Here is a 23,546-nt window from a genome sequence, read left to right on the forward strand (position 1 = left end):
TGGATAGCACAGCAATGAGGTATGTCCTGGCAAAAAATAGTTCTACAGCACCATCAAAAAGTTATTCATGTTGACAAGCCTTGAAATGTCTGCATAAGGAAAAAAAGGAACAAAGTAGGAATGCTTTAATGCTGTGCCTTATCGGAGCTGCTTTTTCCTTCAGCCTTGTATAACAGTTGTGACAGTTGTGTAAAAGGGAAAAGTAAAAAAAAAACAAAACAGTGGTAATGTTGTCAGGAAAAGATATTTTTTTCTGTGGCAGCTCAGTGGACACAGCCAGATTAGTTTCTTCTCAAAGCCAATCTGAGCAGGGAACCACAATAACTTCAATAATGTCACAACCTGGACAAGCCCACATTACTGCACACAGTGTAGTGTAGTTCTGGTGGGAGCAAGGATTTTGACAGCTGAAGGGTACTAGTCCATTTCCTACCACTTTTGCTCAAATTTCAGCCTTTATGCAGCTGGGAGGTTGTCAGAATCCAGGACATTCCTCTGGCTGCCCTGGGTAATTCGAGACCCTGGCAGGGGGCTCAGAGACCTTGGCACGGAGTCAAAAACACCTGTGCCTTCAATTTTAGTCCATGGAAACAATTACCAACTTTGTGTGAAGATTTACAAGCCACAAGAGTTTGAGTAGAATGATAGTTAGTTTGTCATAGAGCGAAAAAATAGAATTTTGGGGTTTTCAAATGGGGGTTCAAGAGGCAAAATAGAAAAATCTGTGTGTCCTGTCATTCTTCTTCTTCTTGTCCTCCATCTTTGCTGTGATAGTAACACTTTTTGATTGGTTTAAAATAGAAATAGACTGTCTAATATAGGTAGTAAGTATTGGAAAATTATTGTAAATAAAGTACATGTAGTTCTTAGTATAAAAAGCTAACACCACCCCAAGGGCAGGCACTGTACCACAACCCAACCTGCTGGACAAGATCTCAGCAGGTCAGAGACCGAATGTAATAAGAAAAAATAAACAACCTTATAAAGCAAAACCGACAAATCTCGACTTTTTCTTTGGTTGCGAGGCCGGGAAAAAAAGATTTTCTAATACCTCAGAAGTCATCTCAACCACAGACACGTGAGAGGAGGTGTCCAGGGTACATTCTACCCTGCATCACAAGTGTCAGGGCTGAGTTATTTTGCCCCAGGCTGAGCAGGTAAGTCCATGGTGGGAGAGCAAGCTGCAGGTCCCAAAGGTGCCAGCACTGGGCACTCCAGAGGTACTCACAGGATGTAGGCGATGACCCCGATGGACCAGCAGTCCACGGCTTTGCTGTACGGCTTCTGGGCCAGCACCTCAGGAGCTGAAAATAAAAAGCCAAACAAGCACATGTTATAAGGCCAGACATTTGAATATGGTCAAAAGGTAGGACTCTGAAACTTGGAGACCCCCAAGACCTCGTTTTGCTCTCCACATATAACCCTTGTGTCGCCATGATATTTTCTGAAAAATCCCTTTGCCAGGATTTTTCTCCTGAGAAGCCTCAGAAGAAAAGAAAAACAATAATTATCTGCTGCTGTGGAATGCAACAGGTGCATCTTTGATTGGTCCATGTTGGTTGTTTTTAATTAATGGCCAATCACAGTCAGCTGGCTTGGATCCTCTGGTTGGTCACAAGATTTTATCATTCCATTCCTTCCTTAGCTAACCTTCTGATGAAATCCTTTCTTCTATTCTTTTAGTACAGCTTTAATATATCATTTTCTTTTAATATAATATATATCATAAAATTACAAATCAGCCTTCTGAAACACGGAGTCAAGATTCTAATTTCTTCCCGTGTCCTGGGACCCCTGTGAACACCACCACACCCTTGTGTTTGCAAATGCGTCCTGAGGTTTTTGAAGGTTATATCCTCACGAGAAAGGATGACTCTGAAAGCAGAGCAAGTTCAAGATGTTTTTTGTCTCCAGGCACAGAAAACAAAACAAAGCACAGAAAAATGTGTGAGAGGCAGAGGGCCATCACCTCCCTGTTTAGGAGGAAAATGAGGCCGAGCTTTGCAGGGGTGCAGAGATGCAGATCCTCCCTGACAGCATCACAGCTCTGCTCTGCCAGAGAGGGCAGCTCCAGAGGCAGCTCAGAAAGGGCAGCGAGTCAGGGAGGAGATAAACTACATCTGCGGGAGAGGAGGGAGAGCAGCCACCACTTCTTCCAGCAGCTGCCTTCCAAAGCCCTGCTGGATGTCAGAGGGAGTCATTTGTCCTTCTGCCTCTGGGAACACAGACACCTCAGAGGGACAAATGAAAAGCTGCAGGAATTGGACATGTGCACAAAGGAACTGAGCCTCCTGCCTCTATACAGCCACCACAGTCTGACTTTTGCTAGAAGCAAGAGCCTGGGAATTTATTTAAACTCCTTGTGGATCTGCTTTACTATTTTATACTACTGAGACTTAAAAAGGTGCATTTTTTGTTTGGGTCCCTGTTGAGACCTTGCAGTGCAAATGCTTAAACCTAAATTTTAAAGCCCTGTGACCCTAATCTTTTTCATGTAAAGAAGCTTTTGCCTTTTTCAAAGCAAAACATCCACAATAATGCAAGAAATCACTAATTGTGGCATTCCTAAAGCAGACTTGCCATACTGGGTTTTAAAAGGTACAGTATTTCCTTTGAGTAATTTGGAGTTCAAATGCTGGAAAAAAGTAATGAAGTGACAAATCCCAACAAAAATATTTCTTGGGAGTCACACCTTCCTCTGCTAGGAGTCTCTCCAGCACCAAAGCACTTTGTGAAGAAAAGCAAAAAACACATTGTGAAACACAGAGATATATTAAATCTGAAGCCTCACATTTAGTAGCTACCTATCCTCTGCTGTACTGGTAGGACTCTTCAAAGACTTCTTAATCCAGACAAGCCAACAAAAAAAAGCCAAGGTCAATACTGCCAGCAAGGTAGGGAACAAGAAGAGATAACGAGAATAAAAAAAGACTTTCCAGTGCTTTGGCATGAGGGCTCATAGAGGGGCCTGAAGGAAGAGAGTGCACAAGTCAGGTGAGGGTATCTGCATTTCCACAAGCAGAACAATGATGGAAATGGGTCAAATTTCACCAGAGACATGTTGCAGAACTGAAGAAAATTCAGGGGAAAATTTGGGTAAAATTACAGGTGACAACCATATTATGAAGACTCTTGAAGACTGGGATTTGTCCCAATCTGCAGCACAGGTTAAATACTACCCCAATTTTCAAGTCATTCAGCAAATTGGGACCACTGCATAAGAAATGAAACAGTTTCCTGTTTTGTTCCATCCCTTGTAATCAAATTTTGTGACAAAATATGAGAATGGAGTTAATGTTCTCCTGTCTTTATGTGCTTAGATGTCTTCCAACTCTCTAGTCCTTCCAAATTCCCAGTATTTTACTCACATTCTCTTCTGCCTTTGACTGCCTGTGCCTGTTTACATAACTCTCAAGGTAAACATTATACATCTCTAGCTCCTAAAGAAAATATTATGCAAATGGCTGCTGAGCACCAGTGAGCTCCTGACATTATACAGATATGCCACATTAACATAACAGAAAACAATTCTGAGATGAGGGGATGTGAACTATATAAAGATTTTCCCTCTTAAAACATCAAAGCTGTGCTGGGGCATTTCTCTCTGTTTTAAAGGAGTGAAGAGCACTGATAGTTGTTGCTCTGGATGGCAGCTCTGAAACAGGTAGGAACAACACAGGGTAAGCATTAACAAGGAAAGGTAGGAGGTTTAAATACTTCTTTTAAGGCCAAATGGCTGCTTTTGATTTTTGTTCCAATAAGCAGACACGCAGCAGGAACAGGAGGACACAGCTCAGCATCATCTGTCTCTGATATACGGAAAAACGGAAATATTTAATGAGCTGAAAATCAAGTCAGAGAAGCTCTCAGGAATGAAGGCAGATCAGTGCCAAGAGGCAAAAGCAAGAGACACAACAAAGAAAATCCAGGAGCTGACAGCACTAAAGGATCAACACAGACGGCTGGGGAGACAAAACAGCAGAAAGGAGAAGGGGGAAGCCAAATCTCCCTTTTCTGGAGCTGGGGAGATGCCAGCTGAGCACAGCTTCCACTGTCACACACACCCAGGGAATCACTCTGGGCTCAAACCATAAACAGTGGTCACCTATTGTATGCAGGGAGCCCCTGATGCTGGGAATAATGTGCTCTGACTCCATGACTCAGGATGCTGAACAATTGCTTTATTAACACTATATACAATATATAATATAGAATACAATATATATAAAATATATAAAATATAATATGTTAGATAAATATAATAAAAATAATATATATAATAAGAAAATAATTTAATATATTACATATAATATGCATATATGTATACATATAATATGTAATATATAATACATATAATGATAAAATATAATATATATAAATATATATATATGTATATACTATATATAATACTATATTACATTAGTACTATACTATAACTACACTAAAGAGATACTATACTACACAAAAGATACTAAAGAAAAATCCATGACTGACTGAGATAGTCAGGACACAGTTTGGACCCAACTGGCCAAGGAAACAAAACAATCCTCAGCAGATTCCAATTGACAAATCACTTTGGGTAAACAATCTCCACAACACATTCCACAGGTGCAAAACAACAGGAGCAGTGAATAGAGGTAAGAATTGTTTTCTCCTCTTCTCTCTGTGCGTCTCACTGCCTTCCCAGGAAAAATCCTTGGGAAGTTGTGCCTGCTGCTCTCTGTGAAGAGAACTGTGGCCACAGTCACCCAGCCAGGGAAACCAACAGAGCAAACCTGGGCCCTTCCTTCACATCCAGGAAGGTGTTTCAGGCTGAATCAGCATTGCCACAGTGCCAGGTACAAAGTGGAGGCTCATTCTACCTTCAGGTACATGAAGATGTGCTTCCCCTGCTGTCTTACAGTTAGCTTCTTTTTGGTTGAGTTATATTTTGCTTTTAATAAGAGAACAAATCCAAAGGCTTGTTTCAAATGGAGGTTTTAAGAAAAGGTGCAGACCAGAACATTTGGAACCCTTTCAGAACACTATGCCATTACCCTCAGAGAGCACAGCTATGCTAATAAGCCCCCTAAAAATACAGCTGCTGGGTGCCAAAAACTGCAATCCATGTTCCTGCAAAGAGCTCAGGTGCTGGGGATTGCTCTGATACTTTAAGCCTGTTGTTCACACTGCACAAGTCACGAGGGTGAACACAAAGAGCCAGCCCAGCCTCTCTCCTGAAGTCAAAACCTACAAAAGTAGGTTTTTCAGTGCAAGCAGGCTGAGATGCACATGAAGCACCACAAGACCAGAACCCTTCTTCCACTGAATCCTGGGGTGAAAACAACTTCTTTCCATTTTTTCTCACATTCCTCCAGTGTTCATCTTGTTCTGGTCAGCTAAGGCTGTGAAGTTTGAGGCTTTTTCTGAAGGAGAGCAGGGTTTCAGTGCAGTATTGCTGACTTTCTGTGCTCCTATTATTCTTATTTCACATTGCTGAGTCAGATTTAGATATCTGCCATGGGTAATAATGCAGTTTATGCTTAGCAGAGGGTAACACAAGTCTTTGTCAGGATTTAGCAACAGAGCTGAGAAATTGCCCTGCCAGGTGCTTCTGCCTGAGCAAACCCTGTTCAGAGTGATTCCCATGCCTTATTTTCACTTGATTACTCATGATACTGCCTAAAGGCTCCTGAAGTAGCTTATGGCTAATAAGGATATTCTGAAGGCTTATTGAATATTTTCCAGCCTTTGACTCAAAGGATACCAAAGAGGTCCAAATTCAACATGGAAATCTATTCCTTACTTAAATGCTGTGGTCTTGCACAGGGCTAAGAGGAACAGGTGGCTTTGGTGAGATCTGAAACTACTGAATTTCTGGCAGAGCAGAAATGAAAGTTGTGAAATGACCTTTGATAAAAGCAGTACAGAAAATGAAAACAGGGAGTGAGGTAGGGTGTACAGGGACCAGACAAATATCCGGGATCCAGCCCAATTTGTATGGCAGGGAAGTACAAGAAAATTTTACTTGAAGAGGGATTGGGACTTAGAGCAAGAATTTTAAATCTCAGTAGGATTAACATATTAGTCAGCCACAAACATAGCTCATAATTCAGTGTTTCTGCAAAATGAGAGCAGATTGCCCCAGACAGACTTTCTAACATTTTTAATAACTTTTCAAGCGCCTTGAAAGTCTAAGTTCCATCTGCAGAAATAAGCAAAGCTTTTGAGCGACTACCTCTCATGGAAAGTCACTCAGTGACACCCAATTCCCAAACATCCAAAATCTCTTCAGAAGAACTTGCTGAGTGACTGGAGTCACCTCCTGGTGGGTGCCCAGCTTGACACACCTCAGGGATGGCTCATTCTCAGGCAGCTTTGAACAGCTCCTACACCAAAACTGAGTTCTTACATAAGGCCAAGGGCTGACCCAGCTGACCAGCCCAAATCCATGATGTTTAAAATTATAAATCACTAATGGCTTCTTGGGATCTTGCCCATAATCACACACATCACTCAGGGTTTTGAAAACACCACTTCTTCTCCACATTGGACAATGGGTTCATGTGAAAAATGAGTATTTTACAATTGGCTTTTCGCAAATATTAAAATGAATATTATATGTGTTGTGTTAGAAAGTAATGCTGTATTAATTCTCTTAAGTAGTGTGTTAAATAATAGTATTAGGTCATAACAAAATGTTAAAATAGAAACTATGCTGTGTAGGATGCTTTTTTTAAAGAAAGGACTTGAAGCAAAATAGCAGCCACAGGACACCTGAATCTTTCAGAGGAAAAGAATTTATTGCCCTTTTATCAGAAGAAACGAACTTCTTCCGGCCTCGAAGGCGCTGTTAGGATTCAGAGGAAGAAGCTGACGATGAGCAGACAGAATCCTGTGTTTGAATGGAATTTATGCATCATGTATGAGATGAATGAATATGCAACAGGTTATTGTTTTTAAGGGTTAATCCTTTGTTAACGTGGGTCCTTTTTCGGGCTCGTGCTGCCCAGAAAAAGGTACCCGGACGTCCATAACTCTTTGTCTCTATTGTCTCATATTGTCCTAATTCAAATTGTCCAAGTTATTATTACTGTAATTGGATTCCTATTTTTATAATTATTTTATTACTATTAAACTTTTAAAATTTTAAAAACAAGTGATTGGCATTTTTCACAGCTCAGACCCAAGCAGGTCACGCCTCACACCTCATTTGGAGTGAAATGAGCCACACAAGGCTCACCTTGCCCAATTCAGCTGCTATCTAAAAGTTGGGTGTCTAGTCCCAGCTCATCAGAAAGAATCCCAGACTCTTTCCATAAGAAATGGGGATAAGAATGGTAAGCAATAAGAAAATGCAAGACCTTCTTAGAAGAGCTTGTATTGTCAGATCCCCTTTTCAGTAAGCAAACATTTTAGATTGGCCTCTTAACAAAAGTGGCTCAGATAATTGGGTTAAATTATCTGAACCATCAGCTTTTCATCACAGGGCCAAAATCTCTGACAAAACTCCTGAAAAAATAAGAACTCAGAACTCTTGACAGTAATTTAATCTGCAAGCCAGAGCTTTAAAAGCTGAAGTCCTAACGCCCCATTGGCCATGCACATTTCAGATATAGTCCAATTTGAAAAGTGATATTTTGATTTTCAGAAAGAAAACTGATATTTGTTAAGGGATTTAATTATAATTACACCCTTTCTTATTCAATGAATTTCCAGACCACATAAACAGGCATTTAGTGTCATAGATACTACTGTTCTTTGCAGATGAAAATAAGAAAAGTTGAAATAAAAAATGAAGCAGAAGGAGTTGAGAGTATATCCTGATCAAGGAAATTAGACAGAAATGACAGGGGGTTTGCATACTTGCAGATACTTGGGCAGCAGACATGAGTGAAGATCAGATTTGCTTCTGAGTCAGAAGCTTGTCCAGCACTTTGTAAAGTGGGATCTGACTGGACCCATTTCTGGAGATGAAATATAAATGGTAGCAGATTCCAATGACTTCTTAACAGAGCCCTGGGTGCCTTTGACATGTGATATGTGCCTAAACCTCTTCCAGCAATTTAAAAGCAAAGTGGTCAAACTGATAAAAATAATAAATTCTGGTAAGATCTTAGAAAATCTTAGGGTGTTCTGCCTATCTCTGAAGAAAAGCAAAGGAAACTTGTTTTAAGTGATGGATCTCTGAGTGCTACTCGAGGTAAAATACATGGGAAAGAAAAAGCCAAACACAAAAGGAGGTGGCAGAAAGGGCACTTGATGGGCTGGGGCTGTGGCATTTGTGTGCCCTAGCCAGGCTGAGGAATTTTATCCATGCTGTGCCATTAGGAGGAATGACTCTTCCATTGATTTGAGGGCTCTTGGCAGGTGCTGCAAGCTGGAGTGACACTGGAAGACATGAAAGCTTTTGGATGTGGGCAAGTTGCAGAGCACCTATAGAGAAGCCACAGCATCAGGTGTAACACTCAAGGAGGACCATTTGTGGGTATCACCACAGTGAACAGCAATAAACACCTTCTGAGCCTGGAAAATGTTGTGTGAGCAACCTATGACATTAAAAAAAAATACAGCACTAAAGAGGAGCTCCATTCCATGCAGAAAAAAGAAAAAAAAAAAAAGAAATAGAACAAATACTTAAAGCTGTTTTCTTTATGAAGGAGGGGGAAAAGTCCTGTCAGCACGTCAGAAATAAGTGGCCATGACCTCTTGAACCAGGATGAGTAAATCCTGTGTTCAGCGAGGTAACAACAAGCCTGGAGGCACTTGTGCAGCCTTCAGAGGCCAGACCGTGGGTAATGAGAGCTCTCAAACATCTCTCAAAGCACTACAGCTCCTGTCACAGGCTCCAAGGGCTTCCTCTCCAAAATTGCAAGTTTTCTTATGTAAATAGCAATGATGAGAGGCTGCATGAGATCACTCAGAGACCAAGCAGAGTCACTCCCTCATTTTCACCAGCACTTCAGCAAACATCATCTCAGCTTTCCTGTGCCTTGAGATTCATTCTAGTCAGTGACCATTCCAGAGCAAAATAAAACATGTTTGATAGGGACAGAAGAGCTGACAGCAAAAGTTACGAAAATTGCTGTCTCAGCTCAATTCCTGCCACTGCTTTGGAAGAAGATTTCCAGTCTGGTGTGATTACACAAGACTGCTACTCAGACTGCATCCTGGCCCATGTCTTAAAATAAAACATTGATGGGAAAAACACAGAAATCTGCTCCTTTTCCTGATTTTATTGGGATAGAGTGTGTCTGCACAGTGTGAAGATAATGCCCATAAAAAATATCTGTGACAAATCTGTATCACTGTGTCATAATCACCTAATCTGAGCTATTGTACCATGATCTCATCAGAGCCATGAAAAGAGGTGAGGTGGCAGCTGCAAAGCAAAAAGAGTTTCTGACAGCTGGAAAACATCCAGTCATTCCTGCTGGAAAGATCTGAGAGAAATCTATCCACTGTCATTTTCATGGATTCCCCAGTTTCATTTCCCCACCTCAGCTGATGATACGGGTGCTGCAGGAGGCACAAGCTTGCTGGATGTCTTGTACACAAAGGGAGCTTTTAAATGTGTTTGCTCAAACAGACCTCATCACCACCTGCCATCTAATGCTCACTTTCAGCTACTTAAAGTGTTTCCAGAAGCTGCTGGTAAACATGCTGCTAATAGGTGGCCTTGTACAGTCACTACCAAATGGACAGAAGAGCAAAGAATAAATGACAGAAAACAATTTGACACTGTCCAGGAAGGCCCAAGGATCTAAAGAACTTCTGCATTTTAACATCTGAGTCAGTAACTTAACACGATTGTAACAGAGGATTGCTGAACATATCTGAATAAATGCAGCTCTTTGATTTTACTGTCTTCTCTCAGAGGAATCTGGCAAATGCTATTCTTTATGATTAAAATAATAAATAATGCATTTCATTAGGTAAAGCGTCTTGGTTTCCTAGGTGCTTGCAGGAGCAATACATTTGAGGCTATTTTTCACATGCTCCTGGTGTAGCTAAAGCCAGATCTTTGAGAACACTCATTCCACAAAGGACTGAAAACATGAAAGTGAATCTCACAAACCCAGAGCTGGATTGCAAAATTGTACCCCAAAGGGGAAGAGCACACAAGACAAAGCACAGGCAAACATTAAATTCTATTAAATATCTGTAAAATCTCCGTGTACCAGCACCAGAAAATGAGAATTATTTAATTTTCACTAAAATATAAGCAAACCTCTTACCAACATAGCCAGGAGTGCCACAGGCTGTGGACATCACATCTCCTTTACCCTCCATCTTCGACAAGCCAAAGTCACTGATCATGATTTTTGACTCCTCATCCTGGCTGTAGTAAAGCAGATTCTCAGGCTAGAAAGGAGAATAAACAGAAGGAGTTTTGAATATGTGAGTTCAATAACACCTGGTGACCCAGGCCTACATTTAATACAATCCCTAGTCACACCATACACAAATATAATTTGGTTGCCCTAAGTTTAAAGAGGTTTTCTTAAAACCTACATGGAGATCCTCTCCAGACTCCTGCATGGCAACAAATGGAAGACCCTGACACCCTGAGCTTTGAGCAACTTTCCTGGGCCAACAAACTTCTCCTCTGGCACCTCAAGTAAGACCTAAGGCTCATCCCTTACGTGTGAGATATGTCTGATGCATTTTCACTTCAAAGTGGTGAAGCAGGAGGATTCATTGGAAAGCAAGTAAATATGGCAAATCCAGGTAGTGTACTAAAAAAATTTTATACAGGCTTTGAAAAAAGAAAACAGGAGTTATTAGAGAATTTTTGTATCTTCTCCACTAGAAACAAACTGTTTTGAGAGAAGAAATGCCTTTACAGTTAACAGACTTGAAGCAAGGATATTTCAGCTACAGCTGATTAGGAAAAAATGCTGAAGGAAAAATGTGCTATAGCACTAAGCACAGCAACTTGTTTACAGCAAAAGAAAACAAGGATCATTCCACAAAGCCCTGTGACTTTTTATACCAGAGTCAGGCAGCTTGGAGAGCCCAACCAGCCTCCATCTGCTCCAGCCAGCCCTGCATCCATGTGTGCTGCTGCTACACAGCAAAGCTCTGGCTGGGTGCTGTGAGAGCCCATCTCCTCCCCTGCCCAACATCTGGGCTCATGAAAGGGTCCACACCTGCAGCACTCAGCCTGGTGGCAATGGGCTTTGGACTTCTGGGTCTTCACCTGTAAAAGTGATGGGTACCTGTTGTCATCTTATCGCAGGGGTTCCATACTGTTGTCTCCTCATCACAAAGGTTTCACACCTTCTTGGTGTTTTCTCATAGGCAGCTCCTCAAAGCACTGACTCTCTTCTTCACAAAGCACCCAACTGACTCCAATTCTCCTCTCACCCAGCCACCCCACTCTTTTATAGCACTCTTCTTCCCATTGTTTACAGCTGTGGCCTGCTAAAGTCAGGCCTATTCCTAATCTTTGATAACTGGCCCAGCTGCAACTCCTTAGGGGTAACATTACTTTCTACATTATCTTTATTTTCTTATATTCTGTCCTCCTACAGGTACCCAATGTTTCCAGATAGCCTTGGTGGAGTCTTTTGCCCAAAGCTGGCACAAATGCTGACACAGCCTGCTGTGTGCTCCAGGGAATGGTGAGGAGCAGCTGCAGCCACACAACATCCTCAGACTCCCTGGGACACAGCCAAGCTTGGATTTGTGAGGAGGAGAAACTGCAGTTCAGCAGCACCAGCATCCATCTGCTCTGGGGAAGGGGGGACAAAGGAGTGCTGGAGGTGATGTCCCCATTCAGGAGGTTAAAGCCATTCCTGCTCCCCAGCCCCAGCACCAGGAGATGGCTTCATCCATGGGACAGCAGGGCTGAGGTAAAAAGGGAAATGATTTTGTTCCTAAAAATAAATATGCAGTTGTACCATTTATGGTTCTTTCTCATGATAACTTGCAACTCCAGTACTTTAATTGGACTTTATAGTGTTGAGACTCTTGTAGGGACTACAGTTTCATGCCATGCTCTGCCCTAGGCTGGAGTCACTCCTAATTTTTACTACAGCTCTTGTGATCTGCTGAGGGGTTGGTAGACTTGGAATTAAGGGAAAAGCAGTTATTTCCTAACAATTTCTGATAACTCACCTCAGGTTCCCACATACATTTAGTGAGGCCAAGAAATCCACACATTTAGAAATCAAACTTGTTTAAAAGAATTCTGTTTCCTCAAGCTGGTTAATTCAAAAAGCATTAACAAGGTGGCTCTGTACCAAGTGGAGCTGCTTGAACCTTTCACTCCTTTTGTGCATCCTGGAGTTCCCCCAGACATCACCTGCTGCCATCTCTTCTGATCTGCTCTTGCATTACTTAGATTAGAGACTTGGAGCCCAGACCTGCTTTTACCAACTGCAGCAAGTCCTATTTTGATATCTGAATAAACAAATAATTACAATAAATAATTGTTATGGATGTTTCATGGGTTGTGTTTTTGTAGAGTGGATTCTTCCCCAGAGTTTCATTTTGAACCTTAAACTTGTTTTGATATTTTGAAATCATAAAAAGTCTTCTTATATCGCTGTTCTTCTCATCATGGTATGTTTTTGCTAACAGAAATTCACAGCAGGTGTTCCTCACATACTGCATTTTATGAGTCATTTTGACAATTGACATGATACTGACAAAGATCTGCAAACAAAAGAGAGAAAGAGAAAAAGAGCTTCTCTTTGCTACAAAATACCACTGGAGAAGGTTGGTTTGATCTAAATTCAGCCTGGCCTTACATAAACTCTGAAAGTAATTTGTACCTGAACTTAATTCCCAAATCACCAGACCCCATATTTTACGACAGGAACTTTAAAATAAGATTATTTTTTAAAATGAGAGGTATAACCTGCTTTAGATTATAAATACAAAAATAACAAGACCTTGTACAATGGAATATCTGAATTAATAGGTCTTGGACCTCACTCCAAAAATGCTGGTGGCAGAAAGAAGCCTGAAGTTGTTTCCTAAAAGTTGAATTTGGGAGCAAGATGGTCATGTTAAAATACAGCACTTCCATACTGGAATTCTGTGGAGCTCTTATAAATATGAGAATGTTTCTATGTACTTCAGCATAAGGGCAGGAAATGAACAGGAGCTGAGGGCAAGATGTGGAGACTGTAGGAGATGGAAGTCTAACCAGTGCCTCCTTACAGGAAACCCATTATTTGGGACTGTCTGGACTGGACTGCAGAGCCTCTTGACTCTATTAGTGTTCATTAAACCTTTTTATAAGGCTTATATAAGGCTCGTAACATGTAGCCAAATTCCACTCTCTTCACAGAGGGAAAATACAAGCTCTACCTCAACATCCAAGGAAACTCCTGTTTGGAGCATCCCTCCAAAACATAGCCAGAGATGTTATTTCCATCACTGAAGTCTTCATTTCTGGCAGTAAACTTTGGCAGAATCCACTAGCTCAGGAGCTGAACCCACGGTTTTCTTTTGAAATTTGTGTATTTTTCTAGTATCCTCTGCTCATTTATTACTTAAAACACTAAACAAATCCAAGCCTTTCTGCTTGTCTTAATGGCATTTAAGATACTGGAAGAAAACATTAAAACAACAATGTTTAGCGAGTTTTTATACCTGAAAAGCTGAGAGGTTTAGATGTGACAATATGGTGCAGCTGAAAGGAAAATAATCTAAATATCACATTGGCACACAATGGTCCTTAGAAGAACCCTTGCTGTTAGCAAAAGCACTGCTCCAAATGATAGGAAATCACTCAACTTTCCCCCACTACCATTACCAGTTATTATTAAGTAAATCTAGCACAGCAAACCTGCAAAAATCTTTCTAGCAGTGAACACACCTCAGCTGAGATGGGGTATGGCATTCACATTCTCTGAAAAAATCCCTTCGCCCAGGGTTTTCTCCTGGGAAGTTGAGAAGCCTCAGAGAAAAAGAAAACAATTCTTATCTCTTTTGCTTCTCCTGTGTTGTGCTCATATGTGGAATGTGTTTGGAGATTGTTTACCCACAGGATGATTGTTTCATTGGATTCTGCTGTGAGTTATTTTCACTCATTGGCCAACTGGGGCCAAGCTGGGTTGCGACTCTGGAGAGAGTCAGGAGTTTTCATTATTATCTTTTTAGCATTCTGTAAGTATCCTTTCTGTATTCTTTAGTATAGTATAGTATTCTTTAATATAATATAGTATCATAAAGTAATAAATTAGCCTTCTGAGAACATGGAGTCAGATGCATCATTCCTGCCTTCATTGGGGCATTCCCTGCAAATACAATAATTGGATTTCTGCCTTATTGTAACATTATGGATCTCAATAGCTTTTCCTCACATCCTATGTGCAAAGCTCCCACTCTAACTGCCGTGACTGCAGAGTCCTCATTAAAACCAGTTCCATGGGTGCTGGAACCCAGGGCACAGGGAATATTTCTCTGCCTGTCCTGAGAAGTCCTGATCCCCAGGAGAACACTGCTTTTAACCTTGTGTCCATGGAGAAAGCTTCCAAGACTTTAGGATGAACTGGAATCTACGAGTGTGGGAAACAGCAGTGTAGTTTATCACAGGGTGACAAACTTAGAGTTTTGGGGATTTTAGTATGGAATTAGATAGAAGACAAGATGGAGGATTTTGGGTGTTGTTTGATCTCCTTGTTCCTCATCTACTCCATTTTCTGCAGTGTTGGTAGCAGAGTGATTGGTGAGAAAGAACCACAATTCAGATGTTGCACGAACAGACAAATAATTAGTTATTCACAGAGAGGTAGAAATAAAATAGATTCTGAGAGCTAATTGGGCAAAATAGCTTTAAAAGACCTTGAACCTGTGTGTCTTGTGACTTTTGGTGCCTTTTCTTTGTACGCTAAGTCTGATATGTAGATGGCATCCTAAAGTTTTGATAAGAGAAAAATAAACAACAACCTGAAGACTGAAAAAACCAAATCCTACTCATCTCTCAATCCTGGCACAGAACTTTTTAGGAGTCTCCCAGTCAGGGGAATCCTTGGGGGGAAGGTTTCCAGGAGGCTTTGGAGCATCTCTCCTGTGGCACCACCTTACTGGAACAGCAAGTCCCAGGGCACACACAATTACACAACCTCCATTGTTTGTTCTTCACAATGAACAAACTTCACGTGTTTCTTAGGCTCACACAATTACACAGCCTCCACTGACGCTGCCCAGGGGCCAGAGTGGTGCTGTGGCTGTACCTTGAGGTCCCTGTGCACGATGCCCATGCGGTGCAGGTAGTACACAGCGTCCAGGACCTGCCGGATCAGCGTGCTGGCATCCTTCTCCGTGTAGAAGCCCTTCTCCACAATGCGGTCAAAGAGCTCTCCCCCCGACACTCTGGAAAACACAGCAGGAAGCAGAAGAGTGAGGATGTGCTTTGTAATGCCCTTTCTGTATCATTAAAGGGTGGTCAAGGCCATGCACTAGACACAGGCAGCCAGAGCAGATCTGCCTGCAGCTCTGGAGCTCCGCCATCATCCCAAGGAGGGCCACAAGGATGGGGAAGGGTCTGGAATGGGAAGTTTTATGTGTAGGGGCTGAGGTCACTTGGTCTGGTGAGCCTGGAGGGGAGACCTCATTGTGCTCTTCAACATCCTCATGAGGGGCAGTGCAGCGACAGGCACCAGTCACTTCTCCTGTGCCCAGTGTCAGGACCCAAGAGACTGGCCTGAAGCTGAGTCAGGGGAGGTTTAAGTTGCATATCAGAAAAAGGTTCTTCACCCAGAGGGTGGCTGGGCACTGGAACAGGCTCCCCAGGTCACAGCACTGAGCCTGACAGAGTCCAAAAGCATTTGGACAATGCTCTCAGGCACAGGGTGTGATTGGGTGTCCTGTGCAGGGCCATTTGGACTCAATGATCCTGATGGGTCCCTTCCAACTCAGCTTATCCTATGGTTCTATGAATTGAGTTTGATTTTCTCCAAGGGCTGGTCAGGCTAGAATGGAAAACCCATCACACATCAGGGAGTGGTCAAAGACTCTCTAGCACTTGCAGAGGGAATCACCATCATAGCCCAGCAAGAGCCAGGGGAGCAGGCCCTGCTTTCCACGCTGTCTCATCCCAGACAACTTTGCATAGGCAGTTCCATCTGCTGGTGCTGGCCCACTTAGGCTGTAAAGCTCTCCCCTTTTATGATCCCTTGGGGTTCACTTTTCACTCCACTGACCAAGGCTTGGGATTTCCCTGGAGGAATGCTCCCATTCTTTCCCCACTAGCGAATGAAATGGATTCAGGAGTTGCTGCCACTACCCATAGAGCATTATTTTGTTAAAGTAGCCTGCACCTCTGACAATTTTAAATGCTCTCAGAGGTCCCCTCCTTTACTCACACATGTATGCTCATATTTATCTGCAGCCATAAGCTCTTTAGGCAGAGCATAGCCTCTGCCTGGCACTGGTAGGAGACAGTTATTGATGAGGAACACAGATTATCAGTGCAATTCATCACCAGATGACACAAATGAGGAAAGGATTCCACAACTCAAAGAGGAAAGAAAATAAAACCTTGACATCCCACTATTTAATGTCTGCTGTACTGCACTTTTCCCCTGCCTTGCTAGAAATAACACGTTCTGAACCCAATTTTAAATAAAGAATGGCACATTAAAACTCCCTGGAGGAGTATCTGAGGAAACAAAAGAGGAAAGAAATGTCTGAGTAATTGAAATAATAAAACTGTCAGCAAAAAACTGCCCTACTAGGGTAAATAAAAGATTTCCATTTTAGCAAGCAAAACCTATTAAAAAATAAAATGTATGTGAAATGTTTCTTCAGCAAGTTGCACCACTTAGCATATCATAAATAGCACAGTAAAACTTTCTTTAAAAACAAACCTAATAAAGGGAAAATAACAAATGATTACAGTCATTAAATGCATATGGACTGAGAGCTTACCATTACACAAACACTAGGTAATTCAGCCACTCCAGGCAATAATCTGCTTGAATAATAACATGAAGTCACTTCCTAGGGAAGTTTGGAGCCTGAATGGGAGAGAATGCTACCACTAAAAATGAACACATTCAGCTTCGAAAACGAAAAGCAACCCTGGAAACCTCACAAGAAAGAAACCAGATAATCCTTCTATTAAGTGCTAGGCACACAAAACAAACAGCTTACTGACATACTGGCACTATATTGAAACTGCAGGAAAGGTGAAGTTCACCCAGGGTCTGAAGTCCACCAGCAGCCTGAATTAAATCCCCTAATTCTTTCCTAGTTTCTCAAAACAGGGGTTGTATTTCTCACATACACATATTTATACATACATATGTGCAAATACACAGAGTGTTGCTCCAAGCCCCTCTTGGCCCAGCCCATCCTGTGCCCTGCCAAGGGAGAACAGACTCACCTCACCCTCACTGTTCACCGAAGGCAGATACAATTTTATTGAATATGGCTCCTATTAGCTGACTGTCTTTTTATATTTCCCTTGCAGTCCCTTTGTTTCCTGTGGATTGATTGCACTGAAAATTGAGCCCACACAGTAATTAATATCCCAGAATACAGCACACTTCCCCATGAAAATGCAGCATGTGCTGTTTTGCAGTTTCATACAGTTACTTTTGTTACAGGCAATGGACTGCTTTAGTAGATACCAATTTACATCACATGCTTTCCTGCATGAGGAAACTCTCCTTTGATTTTTGCAAAGTGTATTTCCACAAAATATTTTTCACTAAATTGACAGAATTGCCCTCCATGCCAGCCCACTCCCTGCCCCTCCTTAAGCCTCATTCTTTAACTGAAGGCTTTTCTTAGTCAGATTTAGTCCAGTGGATCTACTGTACCCAGACTCAATCTGCTTATAATTTCATTTCAACACATGGAAAATATTTGCAACCTCTTAAATGATGCACTGCAAACCAGAGCTTAACCCAAGCACTCAGGAGGAGCAGCCCTTACATTTGCAGGCCCTTGCTTATTGAGAATGCTGACAGCATCCCAGGTCCATGCAGAGAGCCAAGGGTCTCGTGCTCCTATTTCTGAGTGTGGTGACTCTGTGTTATGGTGCATTACAATCTGCACTCTAGAGTCTCCCTGATGTTGGCAAGATTCCTGGCTGATCTCCACCTCCCTGGGATGCTCTTCAACTCAGCACCCAAGGCCATGGCTACTTTCTACACGGACCTTATGTCCTTATGGCTTTTCTCCTCCAATATAGGGTTAACTCAACCATAATGTCATTGGGAATGCTGCTCCCTGCACAGCACCCAAGGACTGACACAAGTCAGTGCTGTGACAGGAGCAAACCAGCTGTGGGAGAGCATCTGAGCTCTAAAATCATGGTGGAGATGTGGCCTGTTGGCTGGTCTTGATCCCAACCCCCTCTGCCCTGCTGAGATGGGACTTGGCATCTCTTCTGAGCAGACCTGGGCACTCATAAAGTGTTCCTGCAGTTTGTTCCAGTCTTCAATGCTCCGGAATAATTATTTTCTTTTTAATGGCACCATCCAGCTTTACCCTCTCTATGGCAATTTTGAGGCAGAATTGAAACTGCAGGCAGTAAGAGCAGAATTAGGTCTTTGTTTTAAAGGAATTTAAGACAGAATTTTCTGTCCAGAAAGAGAGGGTAGGAGGGATTTCTCATTAGTGGAAATTAGAGGCCTGCTCCTGTCTTGCAGCTGGCACTGGCTCATGGAGCTGGACACACAAACAACAGCAAAAGGAACCTTTTCCCCCTGATGATTTCAATCTTGGTTCCCAGCAAAGAAAAAGTCAAAGGACAACCAGCCAAGTTCAGGTACTTGAAAAGCATTTAACTCTGGAGCAGCTCAAGTGTCACATTGTGATCCAGGGCAGCTTCAGCCCTGCCCAGGGACTCAGAGCTGGGCAAAACTCAGCAAAGCAGCCACAACTGCCTCTTCTGTATGGATGTGCCTGCTGGGACTGCCTGGATGGAACATGTCTGGCTCCAGCCCTTGGTCCTGGCTCAACCACAGAGCTGTGGCTTTTCCCTGGTTCTCCAAGCAGCTTGGGAAAAGCCCAGCACCTGGAGAAAGGGCTGAGCCAAGTGTCCCCATGGCACATGGAACAGACCAGAATATGCCTTGCCTGCTTCCAGCAACAGGAAACTATTTCAAAACAGTGACCAGAAGGAATAATTTTATTTAGAATGAAAAAAATACAACCAAACTCAGCCATAAATATGAATACTTTAACTCCTAATACATCTTTTTCCTGAGACTACATGTCTTGAGTACGTATTACTGACTAGTCACATGAAAAAGGCCAGAACAAACATTTGAGGTGAAAAGAAATAAGATTTGAGGGGAGGAGGGCAGTCATTGCCCTGGTCCTCCTGGCCACACTGTTGCTGGTACAACAACAGGATGTAATTCCATTACTATCCAGTTTGAGGAGGGACAGGAGAACATGATTTGACCATATAATAAAAGAGACATTATCAGCAATTCCACTGGGGAAACACAGATTGCACTCTGTGTCCTGGGTTTCCTGAGATAAAAGCTTGCAGATCTAGTGTTTCATTAAGGAGACTTCATGTATTGATCATGCAGATGATACAAATCTGTCAGAGGACCTAGGCTGGTGATGGAGTTTGCAATAAATTCCTACAGTTATATTTATAATCTTTTATTTTCCTGACTGGATTTGGGGGGTTTGCTTCTTCCCAGTTTGATGTTTAAATGCAGATCTAAACTCCCAGCTGCCACACTGAGCGGCTCAGCTTAGGACAGGTTTCAAAAAACTTTGAAAATACCAATGGTTTTGTACATAGACGAGCTACCTTGTTAATTGGGCTCTCAGTGTGTACACTGCTGGCTGAACTTCCTGCTCAGACAGTAAAAAGGACCCTGAAAGACCTTGCAATGCTCATTAGAGGCAGAGGAGAGGTCACTCTAACAGTGACCTAATAAATACTCAGGCTGTGTTCAAAGATTGGTGTCAGTCCTTGATGCTACAGTTTCCATATTTGTGCAATTTCTAATTTACAGACGTAACTTGTGAGACATGAGGAAACATTTCAGCATTACAGAATTCACAGAATTCCCACAATAACTGGGTTGGAAGAGACCCTCAAGATCATTGAGTCCAACCCATGCCCCAGCACCTCAACTAAACCATGGCACCGAGTGCCACATCCAGGCTATTCTTAAACACATAAACACATTACTATTTAAACACATTACTATTTAAACACATTATATTACACCTTCCCTTTACATTAACCCATTTCACCATCAGTTCATCAGGAAAGAACCAAACTGGCAAAAAGAAAACAGCCCATGCTGCAGGTAAAGGGCATTATCAAACTTTTTTCCAAAGCATCCTATTCCTCTGCAGCACCATCAGGAAAGCAGAAGGTGCAACGTTTCAAAGAAGTACTTTGATGAAAAATGAGAACCAAACAAAAACTCCCTTGTAATTTAAGGCCCCTAAACTCATAAACAGAAAACAAGAGCCCATCTCTCTGAATTTCTGGTGTTTTTGCCAGCAGAGTGAAACCTGCACCTGCACATTGCAGGTCACAGTACCAGGTACCTGCCAGACTGTCACCTCAGCAGGGCTGCTGGAGGGGGACATCCCCACATATTTTAGCCTTCAGGTGAATAAATATGTAAATAAAAGGACAAATAAACACTGGAATTAAAAATAAGTTAAGTCATATTAGTGTATTCGTGTTACCCTTTCTTTTTCTTGGTGGGACTGTCTGTATGCACAGATAAATCCTCTCATTTCTTCACCCCTGCATCCCCCACTGTTACTGAGTGTAGGAACCTTTCTGCTTGTTTTAGGAGCTTGAAAAATAACACCCTTTGAAATATCATGTTGACTTTGCCATTTGGCAAAACACCGATGCTTTTCTTCCTCTCTTGTACTACAGGCTGGAATTGCTCTGGATCATTTACTGCTTGACAGTTTAATTGCTTTTTATCAGGAGTCTTATTGATGAACTCATCAGTGGTGGATTTACATGAAGAATCCAAGCAAAGCTATTCAGAGCTTGTTGCCTTTTCCCTCCAGAAGGGTGTTCAGTCCACCTGATGCTTCCATGCAGTTCAAGTTATGATCCATTCTCCACTGGACAAGTCACCCAAGCACCATAAATCATCCTGGGTTAGAAGAACCACCCTGCAAAGGCACACACATCCCTAGGGATTCACTAATGCTGTTTGAACTTGCACATTAGGGATGCTAAACAACTGGTTTCAGAAATTGGAGCAGGAGGCCTCCCAGGACAGTATGAGAAGTAAATTAAATAAGAGCATTACCCTATAATTGTGAGCAGCTTATCTATCAGAAGTTACACATTCACAGTTTCCTACAATATAAATCAGAAACAGCACAGAACTCAGCATGAAGCTGAAGTGTGAGGGGAGATAAGACTGAAGGGGCTGTTCCTGAGAAGTTCTGCCTTTGAGTATTACATTTCTCTAATAAAGGAATTCTTATTAAGACAAATAATTCAGTTCTTAAAATGTATTTTGTTTTTTAATTGAGGGGTTTTCTATTTGGCTTTAAACTTCCTCTGCATTGTGAAAAATGCATGAGAACCAGAAAGCAAACCTGGCCAATGTGATGTTTGAAAGGAAAGAGAAATTGGCTACTTTCATGTCATTGTTCAAATGAAGCAATACATAAAAGGAAAATGAGTAAACAGATTAATAGATTTTAGACCCAGAAAGGAACATTATGATTATTTAGTCTGACCTCTTGCAAATAGAAGTATGTGATGAAAATTCTCCTTGTACCAATAATCTAGAGTGTTAATCAGGCAGGGACAGATATTGCTACAGAATTACTGTATGGCCTACAGAGATTTGCTTTATTCAGTAAATATGTCAGAAAACTGCCCTGGCTTTCTCATTTGCAGCACATCATAAAATATACAGCTTGAAAAAGGCGCGGACTTTTCCTCCTAATTGTATCTTTAAATCACCCAGCTTAAAATCTGCTGGCAACATAAATATATGCTCCAAGGCCACCAAAGAGAGGACACAGGATTAGTTTTGGCTTATTTTTCTAGAATGCAGGTGTGTGCATATGGCAGGGAGGGATGGATAGATGTTAGCACCCTGTCCTTTGACAGTGCTATTCAATGACTGGAAAAGACCTTCAAGAACATCAAGCACAAACTTTGACCAACCACCACCATACCCACTAAAATATATCCTGAAGGTCTACTGCAACTCCCTTTTTGAACACTTTTTGGGATGGCAACTCCACCACTTCACAGGACAGCCTGTTCCAGTGCTTGCCAATCTTTGAGCTAAGAAAATTTTCCACATATCCAACCCAAACCTTCCCTGGTGCAACACGAGGCCATTTCATCTTGTCCTATCAACAGTTTCCTGGGAGAAGAGATCCCACCTCATTACAACCTCCTTCCAAGTTGTGTAGAGAAAATGCAAAGCAACATTGCCACAGTCTTTATTCTGGTTTTTGAGCCCTGTGATGATGGCTGCTCCAAAGGGCTGCTCCCCACCCTGAGGGGTTGTTTGGGAAACGATTGGGCAAAAATGCTGTGGCCATTTTCTGAACCAAACTGAGCAAACTAACAGTTTTCCTCCTGCATTGAAAGTTTCATGTGACATTTGCTGAGCAGCTGTAGTGAGGTTGTGCCTTGGAGAACAGACCTCTGTTTCCACTGGGGCAAGGCTCTGGAAAGCTCTGCTCAGGGATGTAATACAGTTTGGCAGTTAAAATCTTTGGAGACAGCACTTTCTTTCACAGAATCCCTACTGCAGAGATCTTAAAGGTCCATGATTCTTCAAGGTCAATGCTCTCTTGTTTTATTCAAAATTTTATTCCACATTTAAAAATTACACATTATATTCAAAATTTCCCCATGCCCTATCAGCTGTAAAAGGTGTGACTGAACCAAAGGCAGCCAAATGACAAAGGACATCAGGTTTGTAAGTCTTTTGTGATTACATTGTTCTGAGTGACAGCTTATGACAGCCCTTTAAATGCCAGCAGCCCACTTGCCCTGTGCTCATCCCCCCAAGCAGTGGAGCATGGAGGAGATGTGGGACCTGCCAGTGACAGCAACACTCCCTCAGTGCTGCCACCGTGACGAGGCACAGGAGAGAAACCAGTGCTTCCACTGAAAACACCACCATGCAGACAAATCCTAAGAAATAATCACATCAAAATTGCACATTTCCAGCACTCTGCTGAGGTCTGCAAACACCATGCTGTGCAGAAGATGGGCACGTCCTTTCTTCCACTCTTCTGAGCTCCTACAGTTTGATTGGCACCTCCACAGGAATCAAGGAATCATCCCAGGATTAGCAAGTGGATCACACTCAGGTGTGCTCCTTGTCATTTGAAAAGGACCGGTGAAGGTGGTGAAACACTGGCCCAGACTGGTGGTGGATCCCTGGGAACACCAAAGGTCATGTTGGACAGGGCTCTGAGCAACCTGTAGGTGAAGCTGTTCCTGCTCAGTGCAGGAGGGTTGGACTGGGTGACCTTTGAAGGCCCTTCCAACCCAAACCATTCCATGATTCTATGACAGAGGTTGGCACTTCAGCCTGTTTATCTTCATGGTTCTGCATTAAATTGAAAGGCAAAGCTGCAACCCAGAAGTGGTGGCTTTTATCTGT

At 42.2% G+C, this 23,546-nt stretch overlaps 1 protein-coding gene across 3 annotated transcripts in view; it reads right to left on the minus strand.

The window, feature by feature from the left end:
* Window positions 1-23,546, minus strand: part of CAMK1D (calcium/calmodulin dependent protein kinase ID) — a 221,187-nt gene that overhangs the window by 30,700 nt on the left and 166,941 nt on the right. For all 3 annotated transcript variants that reach the window (XM_030959829.1, XM_030959827.1, XM_030959828.1), the window contains exons 4-6: window positions 15,174-15,312; window positions 10,218-10,344; window positions 1,229-1,304 (exon numbers count right to left, since the gene is read on the minus strand). In XM_030959829.1, the coding sequence (XP_030815689.1) occupies window positions 1,229-1,304; window positions 10,218-10,344; window positions 15,174-15,312 (342 nt within the window). The remainder of the gene's footprint in view (window positions 1-1,228; window positions 1,305-10,217; window positions 10,345-15,173; window positions 15,313-23,546) is intronic.

The sequence above is a fragment of the Camarhynchus parvulus genome, chromosome 1A (genome assembly GCF_901933205.1).
Source record: "Camarhynchus parvulus chromosome 1A, STF_HiC, whole genome shotgun sequence".
Classification (NCBI taxonomy): Eukaryota; Metazoa; Chordata; class Aves; order Passeriformes; family Thraupidae; genus Camarhynchus; species Camarhynchus parvulus.